The sequence below is a fragment of the Cetorhinus maximus genome, chromosome 5, assembly GCF_964194155.1.
Source record: "Cetorhinus maximus chromosome 5, sCetMax3.hap1.1, whole genome shotgun sequence".
Lineage (NCBI taxonomy): Eukaryota > Metazoa > Chordata > Chondrichthyes > Lamniformes > Cetorhinidae > Cetorhinus > Cetorhinus maximus.
Genome location: NC_135883.1, coordinates 101757977 through 101782851, shown reverse-complemented (window position 1 = coordinate 101782851; position 24875 = coordinate 101757977). Strand labels below are relative to the sequence as shown.

At 41.6% G+C, this 24875-nt stretch overlaps 1 protein-coding gene across 5 annotated transcripts in view; it reads left to right on the top strand.

Annotated features, from left to right (window-relative positions):
- map3k7 (mitogen-activated protein kinase kinase kinase 7) overlaps positions 1-24875 on the top strand; it is a 142468-nt gene that overhangs the window by 41937 nt on the left and 75656 nt on the right. For 4 of the 5 annotated variants that reach the window (XM_078542266.1, XM_078542263.1, XM_078542264.1 and 1 more), the window contains 4 exons: positions 8203-8341; positions 15169-15293; positions 16549-16677; positions 23665-23795. In XM_078542266.1, coding sequence (XP_078398392.1) covers positions 8203-8341; positions 15169-15293; positions 16549-16677; positions 23665-23795 — 524 coding nt within the window. Of the gene's footprint in view, positions 1-5772; positions 5980-8202; positions 8342-15168; positions 15294-16548; positions 16678-23664; positions 23796-24875 lie in introns of those variants that run through there. The other variant, XM_078542267.1, reaches the window with a different exon arrangement.

Here is a 24875-nt window from a genome sequence, read left to right as displayed (position 1 = left end):
ACCACCAATCCTTTCCATTGTTTCACCAAAGAACCTATTGAAGTTAGTCAAACAAAAGTTGCCTGTTACAAATCTGTGTTGACTTTGATATGACAAATGCCAATTAATTTAGTACCAGATTATTGTCTCAAAGTTTCCTCACCACTGACATCAGTCTAACTGGTAACATGGATGTAACATTTACGATTCTCCAGTCCTCTGATATGCCCCCACATTCAAGGAGGATTGGCAGATTGTGACCATGGCTCTAATTTTCATCCTTGGGTTGCAGCAGTGAAGGATGCATCCCATCCAGACCGGGTAACTTTTCTACTTTGAGGCAGCCAACATTCAAAGTTTTAAAAAATCTATTCTCTATCCCACAACTCCTCAGAGAACAAAGCAGTCCTTGCCCATTTACAGTAAGACCTGGACAACATTCAGGCAATAAGTAGCAAGTGACATTTTAACCATTTAAATGTCAGGCAATGACCATCGCCAGTGAGAGAGACACCTCCCTTGACATTCAATGGCATTCTCATCACTGAATCACCCACCATTAACGTCCTGGGGGGGTCACCATTGAGCAGAAATTTAACTGGGCCAGCAGCATAAATACTGTGGCTTCAAGAGCCAGTCAGAGATGGATATCCTGTGGCGAGTAACTCACCACCTCACTCTCCAAAGTTTTTCCACCATCTACAAGGCATAATTCAGGTGTATAATGTCATACTCTTCTACTTTCCTGCGTGAGTGCAGCTCCAACGACACTCAAAGCTTGATAACATCCAAGTTGAAGTGGCCCACTTGATTGGCACCCCACCTACCACCTTAAGCATTCACCTCTTCCACCACTGGCGCACTGTGGCTGATGTGAGTACTAACTACAGGATGCACTGCAGCAATTTGCCAAGGCTTCTTTAACGGTACCTCAAATCCATGACCCATGACCTCTACTAGAAGAACAAGGGCATTAGGTGCATGGGAACACCACCAGTTGCAAGTTCACCTCCAAGTCACATCATTCTAACTTGGAAATATACTGCCTTGCCTTCACTGATCTTGGGTCAAAATCCTGCTAATTCTACTTCACAGTCCTGCAGGGAACCATGTTCTCAAGGGCAATTCGGGATTGAATAAAAAAAAGTCTATTTTTATCCCATCCTCTATCATGACTTCTATCTGCCCAAGAAGATCTCATTTTTGTTCCTTAATAGGCTCCAATGTTTAATTGACTACGTTTTTTACTATTTTATGTATTTATAAATGCCTTGGTTGCTGAAGTTGACTGGATTAAGATAATGGTACCAACTTTAAAGCGTAAATAAAATCGTGGCTGTGCCTGGTAGGTTTAAGGAGTGTCGAAAAGAGTAAAGAGTTAGGGGAGAGGTTTAAGGAGGGAATTTCAGAGGTTAGGGACCAGGCAGCTGAAAGCACAGTCACCAGTAGAGGAGCATTTAAAATCAAAATTGCTCAAGGGGCCATAATTAGAGGAATGTAGACATCTGAGATTTTGTAAGGCTGGAGAAGATTATAGAGATGGGAAGAGGCGAGACTGTGAAGGGATTTGAAAGCACTGGTGAAAATTTTAAAATCAAGACATTGTTTCACTGGGAAACTGTCAGTCAGCAAGCAGAGGTGATGAGTTTACAGGATTTGGTGCGAGTTGGGACATGAGCACCAGAGTTTTGGATGGCTTGATGTTTAAAAAGGGTAGAACGAGGGAGGCCAACCAGGAGTGCATTGGAATAGTCAAATCTAGAGGTGACAAAGGCATGGATGCAGATTTTAGTAGCAAATGAGCTGAGGCAATGACTGAGCCAGGCGAAGCTACCAATGCAAAATAGTTGTTCTTCATGATGGCATGGATATGTGGTTGGAAGCTCATCTTGAGGTTGCAAAACAGTCTCACTAGGTCTCATACAATTGCCAGAGAGAAAGATGGAATCAGTCGTGGGGACGAAAGACAACAGCTTTGGTCATAACAAAATTTAATTGAGTACTCGAGCAGAAATTGCCTTCAATGTCGGACAAGCAATTTGACAATTTGGAGACTGTGGAGCATTTGAGAGAGGGTGCCATCAGTATGCTACTCATGCTGTGTTTTTGGATGATGCTGCTGAGGGATAGCATTTAGATAATGAATAGGAGAGGCCAAGGATAGATCCTTGAGAGAGGGTAGGGGCACCAGAAGTAACAGTGCAGAATTGGGAAGAGAAACCATTGCAAGTGATTCTCTGGTATGATGAGACAGATAAGAATGGAACCAGGCAAATGCAATCCTGCCCAGTTGGACATGGATGGAGAAGTTGCAGGAGGGTGGTGTGGTCAACCATGTTAGGAAGAGAGGGGATAGTTTACCATTGTTGCAGTCACATGAGATGTCATTGTGACTTTGAGAACATTTTCAGTATTGTGTTGGGTGGAAACTTGATTGGAAGGATTCAAGCCTGGAGACCTGGGAAACTGAGCACCAGTTTGGGAGGGGACTTCGTGTGCAAGGACTTGGAAGAGGAATGGGATGGTAGTTTGCATGGACAGAGAGGGGTGATGATAGCAGATTTGAATGAGAGAGTGTCAGAACCTGAGGATAGAAGACAATTAACAATATCAACTAACCAGGGTGCCAGGAAGGGAAAGTGAGTGGTGGGCAGTTGATTGAGAATATGGTCAAAGGAGCAGAAAGTGGGTCTCGTGTACAACCATGAAAATGAGCTTGGAGGGGGCATGAGGAGAGATGAGAGAAACTAGAGAAAAATGCAAGTTCAGGTTAAGGCAGGGGTATCCTTGGAGAAAGCTTGGCTTTGTGGGCTAGAGGAAGGGAGGGGTGGAAGTGACACCAGCAGCTGATCAGATGGTTTCAGTGACCAACAAGTGAATGAATGAACTCTCTTATTGGAGATGAGGGTGGAGGGAGTTTGATATTTTGCAGTAGAGAAAAACCTATTAAGTTAAAGGCGATAGAGCACAAGTCTATATGACAAGTTGCTTCACCTTGGGCAAACAGAATGCAAAGCATGGAGATAATTTTCCCTCTACATTCGTTGTGTGCAAAAAGCATGGGACACTAAAAGCTTATGAATATTCAAAGATGTGGTATGCACCAGTACTGTCCTCAGGAATAGCATACATGTTATAGCCCAATACATTCGCACAAGCAGTGATAAGGACTCACCCTGTGAAAGTCATTTATAATGCCTTGGATTCATGGGAATCTTCTTTACTTGGGATAAGTGAAGTTCTCTCTAGCTGCTGCCTTCTTTGCTGTTGGAAAATTATCAAAAAGTTGACACTACAATGAACAGCCGACGGGCTGATTTGGCAGGTAACCTGAAAGGGTCCTGTGGTGTAGACCTTTATTGTGGTGGTGACCTTCACAACTAATGGAAAGTGCTGTCATAGTTTTTGAAGTGACCATCGTCTGCAAGTTGATCTGATATGAATGGCATAGCTTGGCCAATTCCATTAGGCAATGGCAGTGAAGTGTGCACCCAGATTATTAAGGACTATAAATAGAACCATAGAAGTTTGTAGCGTAGAAGGCGACCATTGTTATGGCACAGCCGATAGTAAATGCTGAGTTGTTCAAATCTCAGAGGGAAACTTGAGACAACTGCACAACTAATTTTTGCAATTTGTATGTTTCGAGATGCAGGCTTTGAATTCGGTAGTAATAAGACCACCCACCGAACCTTATAGGTTGCTACAAAACTAGATTAAACATTTATTAATAAGATAAGTGATTTTAAGCCCATACATATGTCTACAAATTACTATTATAACTTCTAAATCCCCTAATTAATCTGACTCCCAGTTACACTTCCGTTAAGGCAACAGTAAGACATAGATTTTAAAAGACACAGGCAAAGAAACATGGTACCCTGAACAATCCAATTCAAAGTGAGTCTTAACTTCAGTTCTTTGTAGGCAGCAGCTTGAAGGCTTTTCACATTTGCTAGATCTTAAACTGCCTGCTTTTACACAGCCTTTTCTCTCTTCTACACATTTTCCCCTTTGAATGTAAATTTCCATTGTTTCACCATGTCTTTGGACTTCACCTCCTTGATCATAAAAAAATTATCACAGTACTAATTTTACCAGTAATCTTTGGGAAAAATAAATACATTGTTTCTGAACTTCACCTGGCTAGGCGACACATCTCACCCCTCCTTTGAAAACAATCTGGCCTGGTTTATTTAAAAGTGCAAATGTCCTTTTACACCTTACATTCTAATCTACCTCATGTTTACCTATTTAACATTTCAAACCTAGTTTATCATTGTTACATCAAAGCCACCAGACCAGCTGCCTTTAATCCAATTAAGTCTCTCTCTCACTCACTTGTACACACGCAGACATACACATGCACATATAGACACATACCACTATTTTCCAATAAATTCCAATAACATTATATCTTCCTGACAACCATTAAGTCTATGCTAGCTCTTTGTTAGTGCAATCCAAAATTAGTCCCATTGCCCTACCTTCTCCAGACTTTTATCTTCTCTGTTTAAGAATACTAATAGGTTCATGTCTACTTACTAAGAAACTTTTGTAGCTGCATGTGACCTTCCCTCAGAGCCTGCCCTCACCTGAGCCATAGAGCAAAATGGGAACACAAAGGGATTCCCATTGTGATAAAAGTTAGCTACAACATACATTTATGAAAATAGACACAACTTCAAAGTTCCATTATATAAAACAGAATCCTAGTTTCAAGTAAACAAGTAAGATAGGTTCAGCTAAAATTCATGGAAATTATGATAAGATTAACTTGAATAATGATTCTCCAAAATTAGGCTCCTACAGTGCTGTTGGGTAGGGAGTTCCAGGATTTTGACCCAGTGACAGTGAAGGATCGGCAATATATTTCCAAGTTAGGATGGTGAGTGGCTTAGAGGGGAAATTCCAGGTTATTGTGTTCCCATCTATGTACCGCCCTTGTGCTTCTAGATGGTAGCGGTCATGGGTTTGGACGGTGTTGTTAAAGGAGCTTTGGTGAATTCCTGCAGTGCGTCTTGTAGATGGTACACACTGCGGCTACTGTGCGTCGGTGGTGGAGGGAGTGAATGTTTGTGGAAGGGGTGCCGATCAAGTGGGCTGCTTTGTCTTGGGTGGTGTCAATCATCTTGAGTGTTGGACCTGCACTCATCCAGGCAAGTGGAGAGTATTCCATCACACTTCTGACTTGTGCCTTGGTGGACAGGCTTTGTGGAGTCGGGAGGTGAGTTATTCGCCACAGGATTCCTAGCCTCTGACCTGCTCTTTTTGGCTGCAGTATTTATGTGGTTAATCCAGTTCAATTTCTGGTCAATGGTAACCTCCAGGATGTTGATAATGAAGGACTCAGCAGTGGTAATGCCATTTAATGTCATGGGGAGATGGTTAGATTCTTGTTGGAGATGGTCATTGTTTGACACTTGTGTGGCGTGAATGTTACTTGCCATTTGTCAGCCCAAGCTTGGATATTGTCCAGATCTTGCTGCATTCGGACATGGATTTGCATGATTTCTTTTGACAATATTGGGATCAAGTTCACTCCATGCATCCAAGACCTACTGAAACAATGTTGCTAATGAAGTGCTCACATATTTCCACCTTTAGTGAATGTTTCTTCACATTCCAACATCCAATTGTTCCACAGTTTTTGGATACTGTCCTTGAATGCCATTGAATGTCGCGGGGTGATGGTTAGATTCTCTCTTTTTGCCGATGGCCATTGCCCAGCACTTATATGGCATGTGTGTTACTTGCCACTTGTCAGCCCAAGCCTGAACATGGACTGCTTCAGTATCTGTGGAGTTGTGTGTGGTGCTGAACATTGTGCAATCATCAATGAACATCCCCACTTCTGACCTTTATGATGGAAGGAAAGCCATTGATGAAGTAGCTGAAGATAGTTGGGCCGAGGACACTACCCTGAGGAACTCCTGCAGTAATGACACGGAACTGAGATGATTGACCTGCAGCAACCACAACCATCTTCCTTTGTGCTAGGTATGACTCCAACCAGTGGAGAGTTTTCCCCTGATTCCCATTGACTCCAGTTTTTACACCCACATACACCTGTAATCTAGATTTTAAAAACTTGTGAAATTTTGGGCATTGGTGAGTTTTGCACATAACTATAACATATCCAAATCTCCTTGATCTTTTATGTTCATCGATTACAGTCTCGGCCCACACAGCTGGCCACACCCCTAACTCAAATGCGAGTATTCTCCAGTTGCTCTTTGTCAGGTGGTGGCAAGGTCTGCCAACATTGCAGCCAAATTTTCAGGTGCAGTGTGAAGCAAGATCATTTTTCTGGTATTTTAACTGCAATTCTTGAGCATTAAAAAAAAAACAAATATTCTCATTGTGACATGCCCAGGGTTTTAAATTCATTTTTATGCCATAAATATGAGTCACAATTAAAATTTCAAAGCTTCTGTGATTCCATATTCTTACACATACTGTTTTTGACATTCAAGAATGATAATTAACTGAATTGAAACTTAAATTTTAACACTCAAAAGATAAATATAGTGTTATGTGTTTGACATTTTCTTCAAGAGTCGATTGTTGACATTGATATATGCCCATTTTATGTTGGGATGCATTCCAATGAAATTGGGCAGATATTTGGGTATAACTTGATTTGGGCAGAGTGAGAGCATCACTGGGTGCATTTTCAGGTCTAACGTCTGGATTTGTTGCCAAGGGCAGAAACCCCAAGCTGAAGTGCCCTTTATCTAGTATTGAACTTGCAAACGTCCTACTGTTTGCTGTAGATGGCTTCACATGGGATAAAGAAAACTTTGTGAAAGGGTAAAGCTGGAGAGAAACTGCTCTAATCTCTCCATGTCAAACAGCCTTGTCAGGGTTTATGTTCAGAGCCATCTCATACAGACTGAGGCAACAATCATTGTAATACCTTCCTGGTGATTCTATCAACTTTAAGGAACTTAATCTGTTATATTATAATAATTTGTAAGGCACTTTTATATCTTGATGTTGCTTTTGGTACATGGGCATTCTAATGGCCTCCCATCCACATATCCACCTTTTTACACTTCCATCCATGGATGTTCTCCATCAAGCACCAAGTAGAAACCGAGTTGGCAAAAACATGGTCCCCCATTGATAGAACAAGGTGTAACTCAGCAAATCTCCATTTAAAGCTGCCCAACCAGTGAGGAGAGAACTGCACATTTGTCATTGACTATGGGTTTTATGTGTGCCTTAATTTTTCTACAATATTCTTTATAATAATAGCAGTGGATTTAAAAAAGAAATTTAGAACTTGATTAGCTGAACAGCAGGAGAAAATCTATTGTGATAAATAGGCCTTAAAAAGCACTGTACATTGTATAGCAAATTAGCCGATATAGTTGCTGCAGCTGGTGCACTTTGATTTTGACTTTTCAGTAGGTGACTGAAAATATTACAGAACCATTAAAGAAGTAGGAAAAGCTAATTTTGCTAGCTAACCTACCCCCTTTTTCTTAGTCATCCTACTTTTTCACCATATCCTGCAATGGCCTCTTTCTCCAGAAACACCCAATTATCTCTTGAACATTATCATACTATTTGTTCCAATTAATTTCTATGGTACATTGTGTTATAAATATCAAGCTAGTACTGTTTGATTTACAGTAGTGCCTTGGGCATTCTAAACAAACTTAATAATTTCTGTAGCTTTTGAGGCAATTGCTTGGGGAGGCAGTGGCACAGTGATATTGTCATTGGACTAGTAATCCAGAGACCCAGAGTAATGCTCTAGAGACCCGGGTTTGAATCCCACCACGGCAGGTGGTGGAATTGAATTCAGTGAAAATCTGGAATTAATGGTGACCATGAAACGATTGTCGTAAAAATCCATCTGGTTCACTAATTTCCTTTAAGGAAGGAAATCTGCTGTCCTTACCTGGTCTGGCCTACATGTGACTTCAGACCACAGCAACTCTTAAATGCCTGGAACCCACAGCGGTTGAAGAAGGCGGCTCACCACTGCCTTCTCAAGAGCAATTAGGGATGGGCAATACATTCTGGCCTAGCCAGCGACGCTCACATTCCATGAATGAATTTTTTAAAAAGCTAACAACTTCAATTGGTATTTGTACATTCTTGATGGATTTAATGCACTTTGTTGAATTTCTGATATTGAACTAAAATTGTCAAATACTTAACTAGAATATCTTTCAATAATATCTCATGAGACCGTTTGTTGATTAACAGTGCTACATGGAGCTGAACCCCTACCATTTTACACTGCGGCCCACGCAATGAATTGGTGTTTACAATGTGCACAAGGTGTGGCGTACCTCCATGGCATGAAACCCAAGGCTTTAATCCACAGGGACCTCAAACCACCAAAGTAAGTTGTTTGTTAATGGATACAAGTATGGCAGTTATTTTAGAATGTAACAATGAATAGCATTAGGATTTGCATAAAATGAAAAATAACTGCACTTGAGATTGGGGCCGAGGCAAATTAGAAAGAGCTTTACTCAGGAGCTAGCTGATTATATGCCTTGACGGGAGTGCTTAACGTTGACTCTAAAACCACAAAATGTTTACCTTCCCCGGCACAAGGAAAGGATTGTCCAAGCTGTGGCCAAACCTGGCCCTACCATGAGAAGGTGCTGCGTGACAGTGCACCCCATTGACCAAAATCAGCACCTTGCCTCCTTGGCCTAGCCCTTGCAACAGTCCAGACCCTCTTGAGTTTCATGCTAATCAAGTTGCTCTTAGGAATTTGGAGCAGGAATCGGCCATTCAGCCTGTCGAACCTGCTCCACCATTCAATACGATCATGGCTGGTCATCCACTTAAGTGCCTTTTTCCCAGACCACCCCATATCCCTTTATGTCATTGGCATTTAGAAATCTGTCAATCTCCGCTTTAAACATAGTCAATTACTGAGCTTCCACAGCCCTCTGGGGTAGAGAATTCCAAATATTCACAGCCCTCTGAGAAAAATAGTTTCTTCTCCTCTTGGCCCTAAGTGGCTTCCCCCTTATTTTGAAAGTGTGCCCTCTGGTTCTAGACTCCCCAACCAGGGAAACATCTCATCTGCATCTACCCTGTCTATTCCTTTAAGTATTTTGTAGGTTTCAATGAGATCACCTCTCATTCTTCGAAACTAGAGAATACAGGCCCAGTTTCTCCAATCTCTCTTCATAGGACAGTCCCGCAAACCCGGGAACAAGTCTGGTGAACCTTCGTTGCACTCCCTCTATGGCAATAATATCCTTCCTAAGGTAAGGGAACCAAAACTGCACACAGTACTCCAGGTGCAGTCTAACCAAGGTTCTATACAATTGAAGCAAGACTTCGCTATTCCTGTACTCAAATCCTCTTGCAACAAAGGATAACACACCTGCATGTTAACTTTCAGTGACTTGTGGACAAGGACACCCAGGTCCCTTTGTACATCTACACTTCCTAATTTCTTACCATTTAAGAAATACTGTGCAAATCGGTTCCTCCTACCAAAATGGATAACCTCACATTTTTCCCACATTATGTCCCATGTGCCATGTTCTTGCCCATTCACTAAGTCTGTCCAAATCCTTTTGAAGCCACTTTGCATCTTCCTCACAACACACATTCCCACCTATCTTTGTGTCATCCGTGAACTTGGAAATATTACATTTTGCCCCCACATCCAAATCTTGATATATATTGTGAACAGCTGGGGCCCCAAGTATTGATCTTTACAGTACCACACTGGTCACAGCCTGCCAATGTGAGAATGACCTGTATGTTCCTACTCTCTGTTTTCTGCCTGTTAGCCAATCCGTAATCCATGCCAATATATTACCTCCTATCCCATGTGCTTTAATTTTGCTAACTAGCCTCTTGTGGGGGATTTTATCAAAAGCCTTCTGAAAATCTTGGTATGCCACATCCACCAGTTCCCCTTTATCAATTCTGTTAGTAACATCCTCAAAAAAAAACTCTTAACAGGTTCATCAAACGTGATTTCCCATTCATAAACCTTGTTGACTATGCCCAATCAGATCATTATTATCTAAGTGCACTTTTATCACAGCCTTTATAATAGATTCTAGCATCTTCCCTACTACTGATGTAAGGCTAACATGTCTGTCATTCCCTGTTTTCTCTCTCCCTTCGTAAATGGTGAGGTGACGTTTGCTACCTTCCAATCTACAGGAACCATTCCAGAATCTGTAGAATTTTGGAAGATGATCACCAATGCATCCACCATCTCTATAGCTACCTCTTTCAACACTTTGGGATGTAGAATATCAGGTCCTGACTTAGCAACCTTCAGTCCCATTAATTTATCCAATACTACTTCCTTACTAATACTAATTTATTTCAATTCCTCAGTCTCTCTAGTCCTTTGGATCCCTAATTCTGGGAGATTTCTTGTATCTTCATCAATGAAGACAGACACAAATTAATCATTTAGCTTCTTTGCCATTTCTCTAATCCATATTATAAATTCGCCTCACTCTGCCTGTAATGGACCCACATTTGTCTCAGCCAAACATTTACTTGTTATGTACCTATTGAAGCGTTTGCAGTCTTTTTGTGGTTTTTTTTTGCTAGTTTACATTTATATACTATCCCCTCTTTATCAGTTTCTTGGTCCTCCTTTGCTGTATTCTAAAATGCTCCCAATCCTCCGGTTTACTATTATTTCTAGCAACTTTGTAGGCCTTTTCTTTTAATCTTTTACATACCTTAATTTCCTTTGTTAGCCACAGTTGACTGACTTTTCTTTTTGAGTTTTCTGTTTTGAAGGAATGTATAGTTGCCGTAAACTATGTAATAATTCTTTAAAGAATATACATTGCCTATGTACAGTCATACCTTTTAATGCATTTTCAATCCACCTAAGCCAATTTGCCTCTCATACATTCATAATTTCCTTTGTTCACATTTAACACCCTGGCTTCAGATTGAACTGCCTCACTTTCAAACATTATGTAAAATTCTATCTTATTATTGTCACTCATCCCTAAAGGTTCTTTAGGGATGATTATTACAAGATTATTAATTGGCCTTTTTTTGTTATATTGTATTGGACCTAAAATAGCCTGTTCTCTGGTCGGTTCGTCAACATACTGCTCCAGATAACTATCCCTAAAGCACTCAAACTCTTCCTCCACAGCATTCGTGCTCGTTAGGTTTACCCATTCTATATGCAAATTGAAGTTACTCATGATTAGTGTATTATTCATGCGACATGCTTCTCTAATCTCCTGATTAATACCATGCCGCAAACTACCACTACTGTTTGGTAGCCTATAAACAACTCATACCAATGTTTGCTGTTTCTTAGCTCCACCCAATTAGATTCCATATTTTGTTCTTCCGATCTGAGATCCTCCCTTACTAATGTACTGACCTCATCCCTTATTATGAGCGCAACACCACCTCCTTTTCTTTTTTGTATGTCCTTCCTAAATGTCGAATTAGCTTGAATATTCAGCTCCCAGTCTTAGTCGTCCTGTAGCCACGTTTCTGTAGTGGCAGTTAGATCATACCCATTTACCTCTTTGTGCCTTTAAATCATCTCCATTGTTACGAGTGCTGTGTGCATTAAGGAAGAGTGCCCTTAACTTTGTCTTTTTGACATTATTCCACATTGTAAGATTAGTTGATGCTTGCCTTTGTTTCGCCTGCTGCCTTATTTCACTTGCTACTTTTCTACTTCCTGTTACCAGCTTTACTTCTTTCCAATTTGAGCTACCCCTCAGGTCTCCATCCCTCTGACAAGCTAGTTTAAACTCTCCCCAACAGCACTAGTAAATCTCCCTGTGAGGACATTAGTCTCGGTCCCGTTGAGGTGTAACCTGTCCATCTTGTACAGGTCCCATCTGTCCCAGCACCGGTCCCAATGCTTCAGAAATCTGATGCCTTCCCTTCTGCACCAATTCTCCAGCCACGTATTCAATCGATCAATGCTTCTGTTCCTATGCTCACTAGCATGTGGCACAGGGAGTAATCCTGAGATTACTGCTCTTGAGGTCCTGATTTTTAATTTCCATCCTAACTCCCTAACATATGCTTTCTGGACCTCATCCCTCTTCCTACCTATGTCGTTGGTACCTCTGGTTGTTCACCCTCCCCCAGAAGGATGTTCTGCAGCTGCTCCATGACACTCTGGCACTAGGGAAACCACACACCATCCTGGAGTCATGTTTACTATCGCAGAAAGGCCTGCCTGATTCCCTGACTAGCGAATCCCCTATCGCTATTGCTCTTCCACTCTTCTTCCTCCCCTTCTGTGTAGCTGAGCCACCCGTGGTGCCACAGACTTGGCTCTGGCTACACTCCTCTGAGGAATCATCACCCTTACCAGTATCCAAAATTGAAAACCGATTAGCAAGCAAGATAGACTCGAGGGATTCCTGCACTATCTGCCTGTTCTCTCTGACTGCCTGGCAGTCATCCATTCCATCTCTGCCTTTGCGCTCCTAACCTGCGGTGTGACTACCTCCCTAAACGTACTATCCACATAGTTCTCTGCCTTGCCAATGCACCACAGTGACTCCATCCCAACCACTCAAGTTCCGAAACCCGGAGCTCAAGCTTCTGCACACGGTTACACTTCTGGTAGATGTGTTCGTCTGGGACACATTGGGCAGAATTTTCTGCCTGTCGGGCAGGCGGTGCGGGAGCGGGCGTGGACCTGATTGGCGCTCCTGATCAGGTCCGAGCCGCCATTTTATGTGGGCGGGTCACTGTGCGGGCATGCGCGCGAAAGAGCGCAGAAATCTCCGAGGCACAGAGTTGCCTCGGAGATTAGTTTTAAGTCCAAAAAGCGTAATAAAGTAGCGAGAAAATTTTATGACATGTCCCCTCATGTGAAACTGTCGCATGAGCTGGGACATGTGCATTAATTTTAATAAAAATTTTACTGAAAATTTTAAATCATTCATGAAACCTCAACCCATCGATGAGGTTCCATGAAAAATGCAAAGGCCGCCTTGGCTCTTTGCCTGCCCGCCAACCTTAAGGTTGGATGGGCAGTTCAGTTGATTGCCTTAATTGGTTTTTAACAGGCCTTAATAGGCCTTTGATAGTTCGGCAGGCTGCGCGCCCGCCGAACTGAAAATCTAAATGGCGCATGGTGACGACAGGACGTACGCCCGACGTCACCCTACGCATTTTAAGCCTCGGCGAGTGGATCCCACCCTCACTCGCCGAGCCGAAGATTCTGCCCCTTGTGCGTCCATGACTTCCCACATAGCACAGGATGTACTTTCCACTCGGCCAAGCTGGGCTGCCAAACCGTAACTTCAAAAACTATTTATTATAATTGGAATAAGTAGAAAAAACATAATAGTCACTCACCAATCAACTTCCTCCTCTGTACCAAAGTAAGAGCCAGCTACTGGTGGATGAAAGAAGGTAGAAAATGAAAGGAGACCTTCCCCCTCACCTAACTCTCTCACCCCCCCCACCCACCCAACCCTTTATACTCTGTGTGCCCAAAGCAGCACACGGAGTGTAGATAAAGTAGCACTGAGCAGGGTCTTTTTTTATGCTCCCTCCATTTTCTGCCCATCAGCTGCTGAAGCCCTCATACCTCCAGTCTCAACCATTCCAGTGCTCTCCTTACTGACTCCCCACATTGAAAACTTAACCTCATCCAACACCTTGCTGCTCATCTCCTATCATGCACCATTCCAATTATCTATCGCCCCTGTTCTTGCTGAGCAGCATTGGTTCATGGCCTTTAAACATCTTCAATTTTAAATTCTGTTCCTTGTCTTTAAATCTCTATACAGCCTCACTCTGGCCTATATTTGTAACCTACTTCAGCTCTCCCTCCCACTCAAACTGCCTCTGACTTTAGCCTTTTATTTATTCTCAGAGGTCTTCTCTCAGCCATTGGCAGCTGTGCCTTCAGCTGTCTAGGCCTCGTGCTCTGTAGTTCCCTACCTATGCCACTCCACATCCCTGTCCTCTGAATCCTTCCTTAAAGTCCAACTTTTTGACCAACATCTAGTTACCCCACCTAACCAGCTTGATGTCTATTTATTGCTGGATACACTTATATGAAGCTCATTGGAATATTTTGTTCATTAATGGTGCTATATAAGTATCAAGTGTCGTTGTTGTTTGCAGACTGCGCATTCAATGAAATGTACTGGCATAATGTACATGTATGAGATAGCACTACCACATAAACAAAGACATCTCAAAGCACTTTACTGGATGCTGAATGAGAAAAAAACAAAAAGTAAAGAGTTAAGATAGAGAGGGGGGGCTAAGGATTAACTGGAGCGATGAGTTCTTAGGTGACTATTGGAAGCACAAATAGGTTTTGAAATCGGTTTGCTGGGGAATGGGGTAAGGGAAGAAGTGAAGGAAACATTTGGTTTGGTATAGGTGAGGTCATGAACTTCATTCTGCATGAGTTGTCATTTTTGGAGCGTGAACTACTCCAGGAGAACATTAGGCAAACCCAAGACAATAAGCATGGATCAGAGTTTCTCTAGCAACGATAAGAAAGGTAGGGGCAGAAATGTGTACTGTTGAAGTTGGGGAAAAAATTGCTCTGGGTAATAGAACAGACTGGAGTGTGCATTTTCTCACCTGAGATTACCTATAGGAATCTTTGGAATTTTCTTTTAGTTTAATAGAACACATTTTGGGAGAAACTCATTGTCAGCTGCTCATTTTAGTTTGGCTCATCTGGCAGCACTCTTACCACTGAACCAAAAGATTGAGTTCAACTCCTACTTTCTATGTTTTAAAGTACATACACTAGATTAACACTCCAGTGTAGTAATAATGGAGTGCTGCATTTTTAGAAGTGGTATCCTCCTAATGGAACTTTAAGCGTCAGGCAGGCAGCTATTTAAGTGGACATTAATGATCTCATTGCAGTGCTGAAGAGCAGCGGTCCCATGTGCTGGCCCAAAGCCCAGTCAAAAACAGATGAGCTAATCATTCATCAGCCTTTTGTTTATGGGATTTCACTGTGTATAATTGACTGCCATATTTGCCTATATAATAGCAACTGGGCTCCTATGTAACTTATTGTATGTGAAGCACTTTGAGACTTTTGAACAGTGATAATGCGTTGCCTTTTTCACAGCTGCTGTTTTACAAATATAATTCTTATTCTTTGACTGTGCTGAATACTGAAAGGCATGTTTTGAATCCCTGAATATAATTTGCTGATATTTCCAGTCCTGTGTTTTACTATGACAGCTTGCTACTGGTTGCTGGTGGGACAGTTCTGAAGATCTGTGACTTCGGTACAGCATGTGACATTCAAACTCACATGACCAACAACAAGGGTAGTGCTGCTTGGATGGCTCCAGAGGTTTTTGAAGGTGAGGGGTTGACATTGTTGAGACATTACTTTAAAGTTTCTCCCAATGGCTTGGTGGGTAAAGGCATCACCGCTCTAATAAGCTGGAAGAATCAAAGACACCAGCCTTCATCCTTTTTCTGTGCTGAGTTAACTGATTCCAACGATGGCAATGAAACTGTCCTCAGTCCCCAGCTAAGTGGGAGGGGGTAGGGAGGTTGACAGGTGAAAATTAGGGGGTTCACCACTGGGAAAATCCAGTGACCCCTAGAAAGCCTGCACATATAGATATTTCACTACATAGGATCAGACACACAAAGCAGCTATAATAAAAACAGAAAATGCTGGAAAAACTCAGGTCTGGCAGCATCTGTGGAGAGAGAAACAGAGTTAGTGTTTAATTCACTGCTGCCACTCTAACTCTGTTCCTCTGTCCACAGGTGCTGCCAGACCTGCTGAGTTTTTCCAGCATTTTCTGTTTTCATTTCAGATTTCCAGCATCTGCAGTATTTTGCTTTTAACACAAAGCAGCTACTTGTTTCAATTTGAGTTGTCCCTCCTTAGAGAGAAAGGGAGAAAATTCTAATGGAAACAGACAAATTAAGTAGTTGGCTCAAATATTGAAATCTCCGGGAAGTTGTCCTGGCCAGCGTCAGAAATAAATTCTATGTTGCTGCTGACTGTCTTTAATAGGGACAGAATAATATGCAATATGGCCGTTTTGTTTCTTTCAATTTACTTGATCTGATGAGAGAAATTTATCTCTTGGGAAAGGTTTGGTCAGAGATTTTGGAAACTGTAATTAATGCATAGAATCACTATTAAAAGTGTGGGTTCTGAAAAGACTCCCCTAGATAATATTAGGTCTGGGTTTGAGTCCCAAGACTACCTCACGAGGAGGTCTCACTCTGCTTCTCTGGATTCAGTTTAGCCTTTGACCCCAGAATTACAATACCACTTTAGTACCAGTACAAAGTAGAAATCTCTTCACTGATGCTAAACTAATTATTTAAATAAGCCCTAATTCTGCTGAGTATGCATAAAGGCATAATTAACAATCCTGAGCCTATTTTTTTAACCGGATTTAGTATTGGCAATAGTAAATAGTGAGTCAAATGTGCAGGATTGATAGGGACAGCATATTTTAAAATTATTAGTAGTGCTGAAGTCTCGCAAACCTTGATGGACTAATAGATCTTTTAAATTTAAAATAATGTTATTTTTACTTCTATAGTCTTATTGTGATGTCACAGTGACTTGTTGAATTTTTATCACAGGTAGTAATTATAGTGAAAAGTGTGATGTCTTCAGCTGGGGTATTATACTTTGGGAAGTAATAACTCGACGAAAGCCTTTTGATGAAATTGGTGGCCCTGCATTTCGCATCATGTGGGCTGTCCATAATGGTAAGTTCACATTTCAAGAATGTTCTTTTGTCTTTATTTTGGAATTAATGTGGTAACTTTGAATTTGGAAGCCTCATCTGTTCTGATAGTAACTTATATTCTTGCATCTGTATTATTGGGAAATTGTAGAGTTGAGTTAAACTTCATTAAATTTAATTTAATGTTTTGAATTTAGCTGAATTATTTAGTGCATAAATTTAGAGTTCGCAAAATGTTTTTCATGACCCCCGCATGCCCCAAAGCTCTTCACAGCCAGTTAAGCACTTTTGAATTGTCACCATTGTAATGTTGGAAACACAACAACCACAACACGGCAAGGTCCCACAAACAGCAATGAGGTAAATGACCATGTAATCTGTTATAGTCATATTGGTTGAAGAGAGAGATTGTCCAGGACACCAGAGGGGAGCTCCTCTACTTTTGTTCAAATATTGTTATGGGATCTTTTATGTCCACCTGGAAGGGCAGATGGAGCCTTGGTTTAATGTCTTATCTGAAAGTTGATCCACTGGTAGTGTGGCACTCCATTAGAATTGGACTGGAGTGTCAGCCTAGATTATGTGCTCAGGTTTCTGGAGTGGGACTTGATCCCATAACCTTATGAGTCTGAGCTAGTGTTGCCACTGAGCCAAGATTGACTCTTCTTTGTATAACATTTTGTAATGGATGCAATAATTTTTTTTGAGATGTGGGCTCTTAATTTTGAAAGGCTGGGAGGAAATGTGCTATACCATATCAATATTGCCAACCTCCAAAGTACATTTGTCCTGAAATGACATATTCCCTTTGTGCAGGTAATGTACTCTCTTTGAAATTGCATACTGTTTCAGCATTTGCATTGTTTTTGCTTTGCAGTACAGTCTGTTTGCTATTTAGCAGTTATTTAACATTTTAAACCTTCTTTGCCCTGAGTGACAAAGCAAGAATTCAGTCTTAATGGTAAATAAGGGATTTTGCATCTGGCTTTGGATATCCAGGCGTTTTTTTTTTTATTTTGTACATGTACATTGTTTTGCCTGACGCAAATGTGTTAAGTTTTAAGAGCAAGCAATTGTCCATGATTGAAATGAGTGACCTTATAAGCGTAAGAGCCAAATATCAGGTTTAGGAAATAATTTAGACATGTTCCAACAACTTTACTAGTTGCCAATGGGATCCCTAGGGGCCTAAATTTGTTTCCCAAGCACAAGAATTTTTTTTTAAAAGAAGGAATGATAAAACTTCAAGCCTCACATAGCTATGGAAGCTGGCAGGACTGTAATGCTGTATATCAACTTTTACTCATTGTGCCCCACTGAAGATCCTAATTCGAACCTGGAGTGTAAGGAAGGAGAGAATCTGAGGCATGTACAGATATTCCACTCTTAAACCTTCCAGTGGCCAGTTGTATTGTACAAGCAGTGACCTGAGAGCAGATTATTTCCCTCAAATTCAGAGTCCTGTTTGAGTTATTTTGAAAATTGGTAGGACAAGAGATAGTTTGATAATATTTAGCATCTTCAGTCTTGGCCCAGTGGAAGTGTTGGAACAAATTTCACACACTTGAGGCTCTTCATTTATAGTATCTTTATATTCCTATTCATTTAAGCATAAAGTCAACCCTTTAATGGTGTCTTTAGACTACAGCTGGCACTAAGGTGGAAAAGCCACTCTGCTTTGCTCTGGAGTCAAGCCAGGCCCTGATTTACATGACAATTGCTTATGGTCACTGTGAAGCTAAACTGCTTTGTACCAAAGCTGCAGTTGTGGCACAATTATACTTTAAGGCCATAAGATTAGATTCTGCTTACACAAAAGAATAAGTCCATAGTTATGGTTTTTGGTCATAGATTTAGTGAGGCACTTTATGGGGAGCAAAATCAATTGCACATTGCCTGCAGATCAGGCTTGAGGGGCTAAATAGCCTACTTCCATTGTTAACTTGTGACCAACTGAAATTTTTAAAGATATAATTACAAAATGTACTGTAAATGAAATTTCAACAGTTGTGCGGTAGTTTACACTATACACATGCAAGCAAAATTATTGTTTTCTTCAAAAAAAAATTGATTCCAGAAGTATTGTATTAATACCTTCCTGAACTTTAATTTGATTGACAAAAATTTGCATTGTAGATTCGTTGCAAAAAAGAAATACACTGACTTGTGCAATAAAAGATTGCAGTTAAAATCGCTAATGAAGTAGCAAGCCTTGAAAAAATACTTATATAAAACCTAACATGAAGAGCAAAACTACTTACGTGAAATACCACCTCTATTAAAAGCTGTAATTAACGGAACAGAAAAATGATTGATCAGTCATTTACCCAGTATTTTTATTCAAGGCTATCTGAATAGAGGGAGAGCTTCATTACAGGTTTGTCAACCCATCAGTACATTTACCAAAAAATGAGAAGCATTCAGTTGTAAGTAGTTTTTTTAAGTTCTGCTTCTAATTTTTTTGTAGAGGGAGAGAAAGAGGATTGCTTAAAGGTCAGTTTTTTCTTGATCAATCAGCGATGATTTTTAAATAATACGACTATGCATTTTTAGGAGACCAGGTTCTATCTATATTTAATGATGCCAGTTTCAGCTTCATTGTTTGCCTTACCAATTTTAGTAGAAGTAGTGAGAATGTGGAACTTGCGACCAGATGGTGTGCTTGAAACAAACAGTATAAATGTATTGAATGGGAATCTGGATAAGTACATGATGAAGAAAGCAATAGAAGGACACATTAATGGGGCGAGGTGAATAAGGTCGGAGGACGCTTGCATGGAGCATAAACAACTGGATCTAGGGAAATTCTGCTCTGTGTGGGAAGCCGGGAACATTTCCAGTGCCTGGGGCCAGCATGCGTGCAGGAAGTGTCTCCAACTGCAGCTCCTGGAAGCCCAGGTTTCGGAGCTGGAACGAAGGCTGGGGACACTGTGGAGCATCCGCGAGGTGGAGAGTATCGTGGGTAACACGTATAGAGAAGTGGTCACACTGCAAGCTAAGAGCCCACAGGCAGGAAGGGAATGAGTGACCACCAGGCAAAGCAAGAGTACTAAGCAGGCAGTGCAGGAATCTCCTGTGCCTATTCCCCTGCAAAACAGATATACCATTTTGGATACTGTTGGGGGGAATGGCCTCTCAGGGGAAAGCAGCAACAGCCAAATTCGTTGCACCACGGTTGGCTCTGCTGCACAGTGGAGGAGTAAAAAGTGTGGGAATGCAATAGTTTTTGGGGATTCAATTGTAAGGGGATTAGATAGGCGTTTCTGTGGCCGCAAACGAGACTTCAGGATGGTATGTTGCCTTCCTGGTGCGAGGGCCAAGGATGCCTCAGAGCGGCTACAGGACATTCTGAAGAGGGAGGGTGAACAGCCGGTGGTCGTGGTACACATTGGTACAAACGACATAGGTTAAAAAAAAAGGATGAGGTCCTAAAAGCAGAATATAGGGAGTTAGGAAGTACGTTGAAAAGTAGGACCTCAAAGATAGTGACCTCAGGATTACTACCAGTGCCACGTGCTAGTCAGATTAGAAATAGGATATATCAGATGAATACGTAGCTGAAGAGATGGTGTGAGGGGGAGGGTTTCAGATTCCTGGGATAATGGGACCGGTTCTGGGGGAGGTGGGACCAGTACAAACTGGATGGGTTACACATGGGCAGGACCGGGACTGATGTCCCAGGGGGAATGTTTGCTAGAGTGGCTGGGGAGGGTTTAAGCTAAAATGGCAGGGGGATGGGAACCTATGCAAGGAGTCAGAGGAGGGGGAATCAAGGACAAGAACAAAAGACAGACAGGGGAATAAGAAAAGTGATAGGCAGAGAAATCAAGGGAAAGAATCAAACAGGGCCTCAGTGAAAAATAGTGGAATGGGACAAGTAATCTTAAAAAGACAAGCCTTAAGGCTTTGTGCCTTAACGCGAAGAGCATTCGCAATAAAGTGGATGAATTAACCGCGCAAATAGATGTAAACAGGTATGATATAATCGGGATTACGGAGACATGGCTGCAGGGTGACCAGGGATGGGAACTGAACATCCTGGGGTAATCAGTATTTAGGAAGGACAGACAAAAAGGAAAAGGCGGTGGAGTTGCATTGCTAGTTAAAGAGGAAATTAATGCAATAGTGAGGAAAGATATTAGCTCTGACGATGTGGAATCTGTATGGGTAGAGCTGAGAAACACTTGGGGCAAAAAATGTTAGTGGGGGTTGTATATAGAACCCCAAACTGTAGTGGTGATGTTGGGAATAGCATTAAACAGGAAATTAGAGACATATGCAATAAAGGAACATCTGTAATTATGGGTGACTTTAATCTGCATATAGATTGGACAAATCAAATTAGTAACAACACCGTAGGGGAGGAATTCCTGGAGTGTATATGGGATGGTTTTCTGGACCAATACATTGAGGAACCAACTAGAGAACAGGCCATCCTAGACTGCGTATTGTGTAATGAGAAAGGAGTAATTGGCAATCTAGTTGTACAAGGCCCCTTGGGGATGAGTGACCATAATATGATAGAATTCTTCATCAAGCTGGAGAGTGACGTAGTTGATTCTGAGAATAGGGTCCTGAATCTTAATAAAGGAAACTAGGATGGTATGAGGCGCGAGTTGGCTATGATGGATTGGGAAACGTTACTTAAAGGGATGACGGTGGATAGGCAATGGCAAACGTTCATAGAGCGCATGAGTGAACTACAACAATTGCTTATTCCTGCCTGGCGCATAAGTAAAATAGAAAAGGTGGCCAAACCATGGCTTACAAGGGAAATTAGAGATAGTATTAGATCCAAGGAAGAGGCATATAAATTGGCCAGAAAAAACAACAGACCTGAGGATTGGGGGCACTTTAGAATTCAGCAAAGGAGGACCAAGGGATTGATTATGAAGGGGAAAATAGAGTATGAGAGTAAGCTTGCGGGGAACATAAAAACTGACTATAAAAGTTTCTATAGGAATGTGAAGAGAAAAAGATTGGTGAAGACAAATGTAGGGCCCTTACAGGCTGAAACAGGGCAATTTATAATGGGAAACAAGGAGATGGCTGACCAACTAAATACATACTGTCTTCACAAAGGAGGACATAAATAACATACCAGAAATGTTGGGGAACACAGAGTTTAGTGAGAAGGAAGAATTGAAAGAAATCGGTATTAGTAGGGAAATGGTGTTGGGGAAATTGATGGGATTGAAGGCTGATAAATCCCCGGGGCCTGATAATCTACACCCCAGAGCACTTAAGGAAGTGGCCCTAGAAATAGTGGATGCATTGGTGGTCATCTTCCGAGATTCTATAGACTCTGGAACAGTTCCTACAGATTGGACGGTAGCTAATGTCACCCCACTATTTAAAAAGGGAGGCAGAGAGAAAACAGGGAATTATAGACCAGTCAGCCTGACGTCGGTAGTGGGGAAAATTCTAGAGTCCGTTATAAAAGATTTAATAGCTGAGCACTTGGAAAACAGTGGCAGAATCGGACAGAGTCAGCATGGATTTACGAAAGGGAAATCATGCTTGATAAATCTACTGGAATTTTTCGAGGATGTAACTAGTAGAATTGATGAGGGGGAGCCAGTGGATGTGGTTTATTTGGACTTTCAGAAGGCTTTCGTCAAAGTCCCACTTTTTTTCTCAAAGAGTTTAGCATGTAAAATTAAAGCGCATGGGATTGGGGGTAGTGTATTGAGATGGATAGAAAACTGGTTGGCAGACAGGAAACAAAGAGTAGGAATAAATGGGTCATTTTCCAAATGGCAGGCAGTGACTAGTGGGGTACTGCAGGGATCGGTGCTGGGACTCCAGCTATTCACAATATATATTAATGATTTAGATGAGGGAACTAAATGTAATATTTCCAAATTTGCAGATGACACAAAGCTGGGTGGGAGGGTGAGCTGCGAGGAGCATGCAGAGTTGCTCCAGTGTGATTTGGACAAGCTGAGTGAGTGGGCAAATGCATGGCAGTTGTAGTATACTGTGGATAAGTGTGAGGTTACCACTTTGGTAGCAAAACAGGAAGGCAGATTATTATCTGAATGGCTCTAAATTGAGAGAGGGGAATGTGCAACGAGACCTGGGTGTCCTCGTACACCAGTCACTGAAGGTAAGTATGCAGATGCAGCAGGCGCTAAAGAAAGCAAATGATATGTTGGCCTTCATAGCGAGAGAATTCGAATACAGGAGCAGGGATGCCTTGCTGCAATTATACAAGGCCTTGGTAAGACCACACCTGGAATATTGTGTGTAATTCTGGTCTCCTTATCTGAGGAAGGATGTCCTTGCTATAGAGGGAGTGCAGCAAAGGTTTACCAGACTGATTCCTGGGATGGCGGGACTGACATATGAGGAGAGATTGAGTCGGTTAGGATTGTATTCGCTGTAGTTCAGAAGAATGAGGAGGGGGGATCTCAGAGAAACCTATAAAATTCTAACGGGCCTAGACAGGGTAAATGCGAAGAATGTTCCCGATGGTGGGGGAGTCCAGAACCAGGGGTCACAGTCTGAAGATACGGGGTAGACCATTTAGGACTGAGATGAGGAGAAATTTCTTCACCCAGAGAGTAGTGAGCCTGTGGAATTCGCTACCACAGAAAATAGTTGAGGCCAAAACATTGTGTGTTTTCAAGAAGGAGTTAGATATAGCTCTTGGGTTGAAAGGGATCATAGGATATAGGGAGAAAGTGGGAACAGGCTATTGTGTTGGATGATCATGATGAATGGCGGAGCAGGCTCAAAGGGCTGAATGGCCTACTCCTCCTACTTTCTATGTTTCTTCCAACTGCTCTATTCATTCTTTTCCTCCCTCGCCCAACTCCCCATGAAAAGATGTTGAATTTTTCAATTGAGAAGTTAGAATGAGAAATAAATTATTGCAATCTTTCTTTGACGGCAGTAATACATTGATGCTGGGCTATAATTTTGGTATTGTAAAATTGATCAAATACTAAAACATGCCGTAAATTAATTAGGATTTTTCAGATTTGTTCCATCCATGTTGCATTAGGTACTCGACCGCCTCTAATCAAAAATTTGCCGAAACCGATTGAGAGTCTAATGACTCGCTGTTGGTCGAAAGATCCTGCACAACGCCCCTCAATGGAAGAGATAGTGAGGATAATGACTCACTTAATGAAGGTAAGTTTCTACATTTAATGTTTAGTGCTGATAAGGTTCTAATAACTATGTTCAAGCATATCTGATAGTATTCTTTTTTACTTAACTGCAGCTGTGCTATTAATGAATAGAAGGTGATTTATAATGGAGCATAGGAATAGGAATTCTAATGTTTGCCTCATTAATGTGCTCGCTCAAGAGTGGCGTGTGAATCCAAATCCTCGGACTAATTTTAAGGGTGCCACTGACTGAGCTAAATCATCTTTAATCCAGTCTGCTACTTGAAAAAGGTGTGTCAAATCATGATTGAGCAATGACACACTTCAGTCTCCAGGCTAAAGCAGACAGGATCAAGACATCTGAAACCACTCTGAGCATATGACACCAAAATAGGTGGGAAAGTAAGTTGCAATGAAGAAATAAGAAATTTACAAATGGATATGGACAGGCTAGGTGAATGGGCCAAAATCTGGCAAATGGAGTTTAACGTTGATAAGTGGGAGGTTATCCTTTTGGTCAGAAGAATAAAAAAGCGACTTATTATTTAAATGGAGAGAAACTTCAGAATGCTTCAATGCGGAGGGATCTGGGTGTCCTCGTGCATGAATCGCTGAAAGCTAGTCTGCAGGTAATGAGGAAGGCAAATGGAGTTTTGGTATTTATTGCTAAAGGAATAGAGTATAAAAATAGGGAAGTGTTGTTACAACTGTACAAGGCATTGGTGAGACCGCACCTGGAGTACTGTGCACAGTTTTGGTCCCCTTACTTGAGGAAGGATGTAGTTGCATTGGAGACGGTTCAGAGGAGGTTCACCAGATTGATTCCAGAGATGCACGGCTTGTCTTATGAGGATTGATTGAGCAGTTTAGGCCTATACTCACCAGAGTTTAGAAGGATGAGAGGGAATAAACAAAGTAGACATGGAGCGGATGTTTCCCCATGTGGGGCATTCTAGAACGAGAGGCCATAGTTTTAGGCTAAGGGGTGGTAGATTTAAATCCGAGACGAGGAGGAATTACTTTTCTCAGCGTTGTGAATCTGTGGAATTCACTACCTCAGATATAAGAAGAACGGTAGCCAGCAAGGATGAGCGACTCCGTC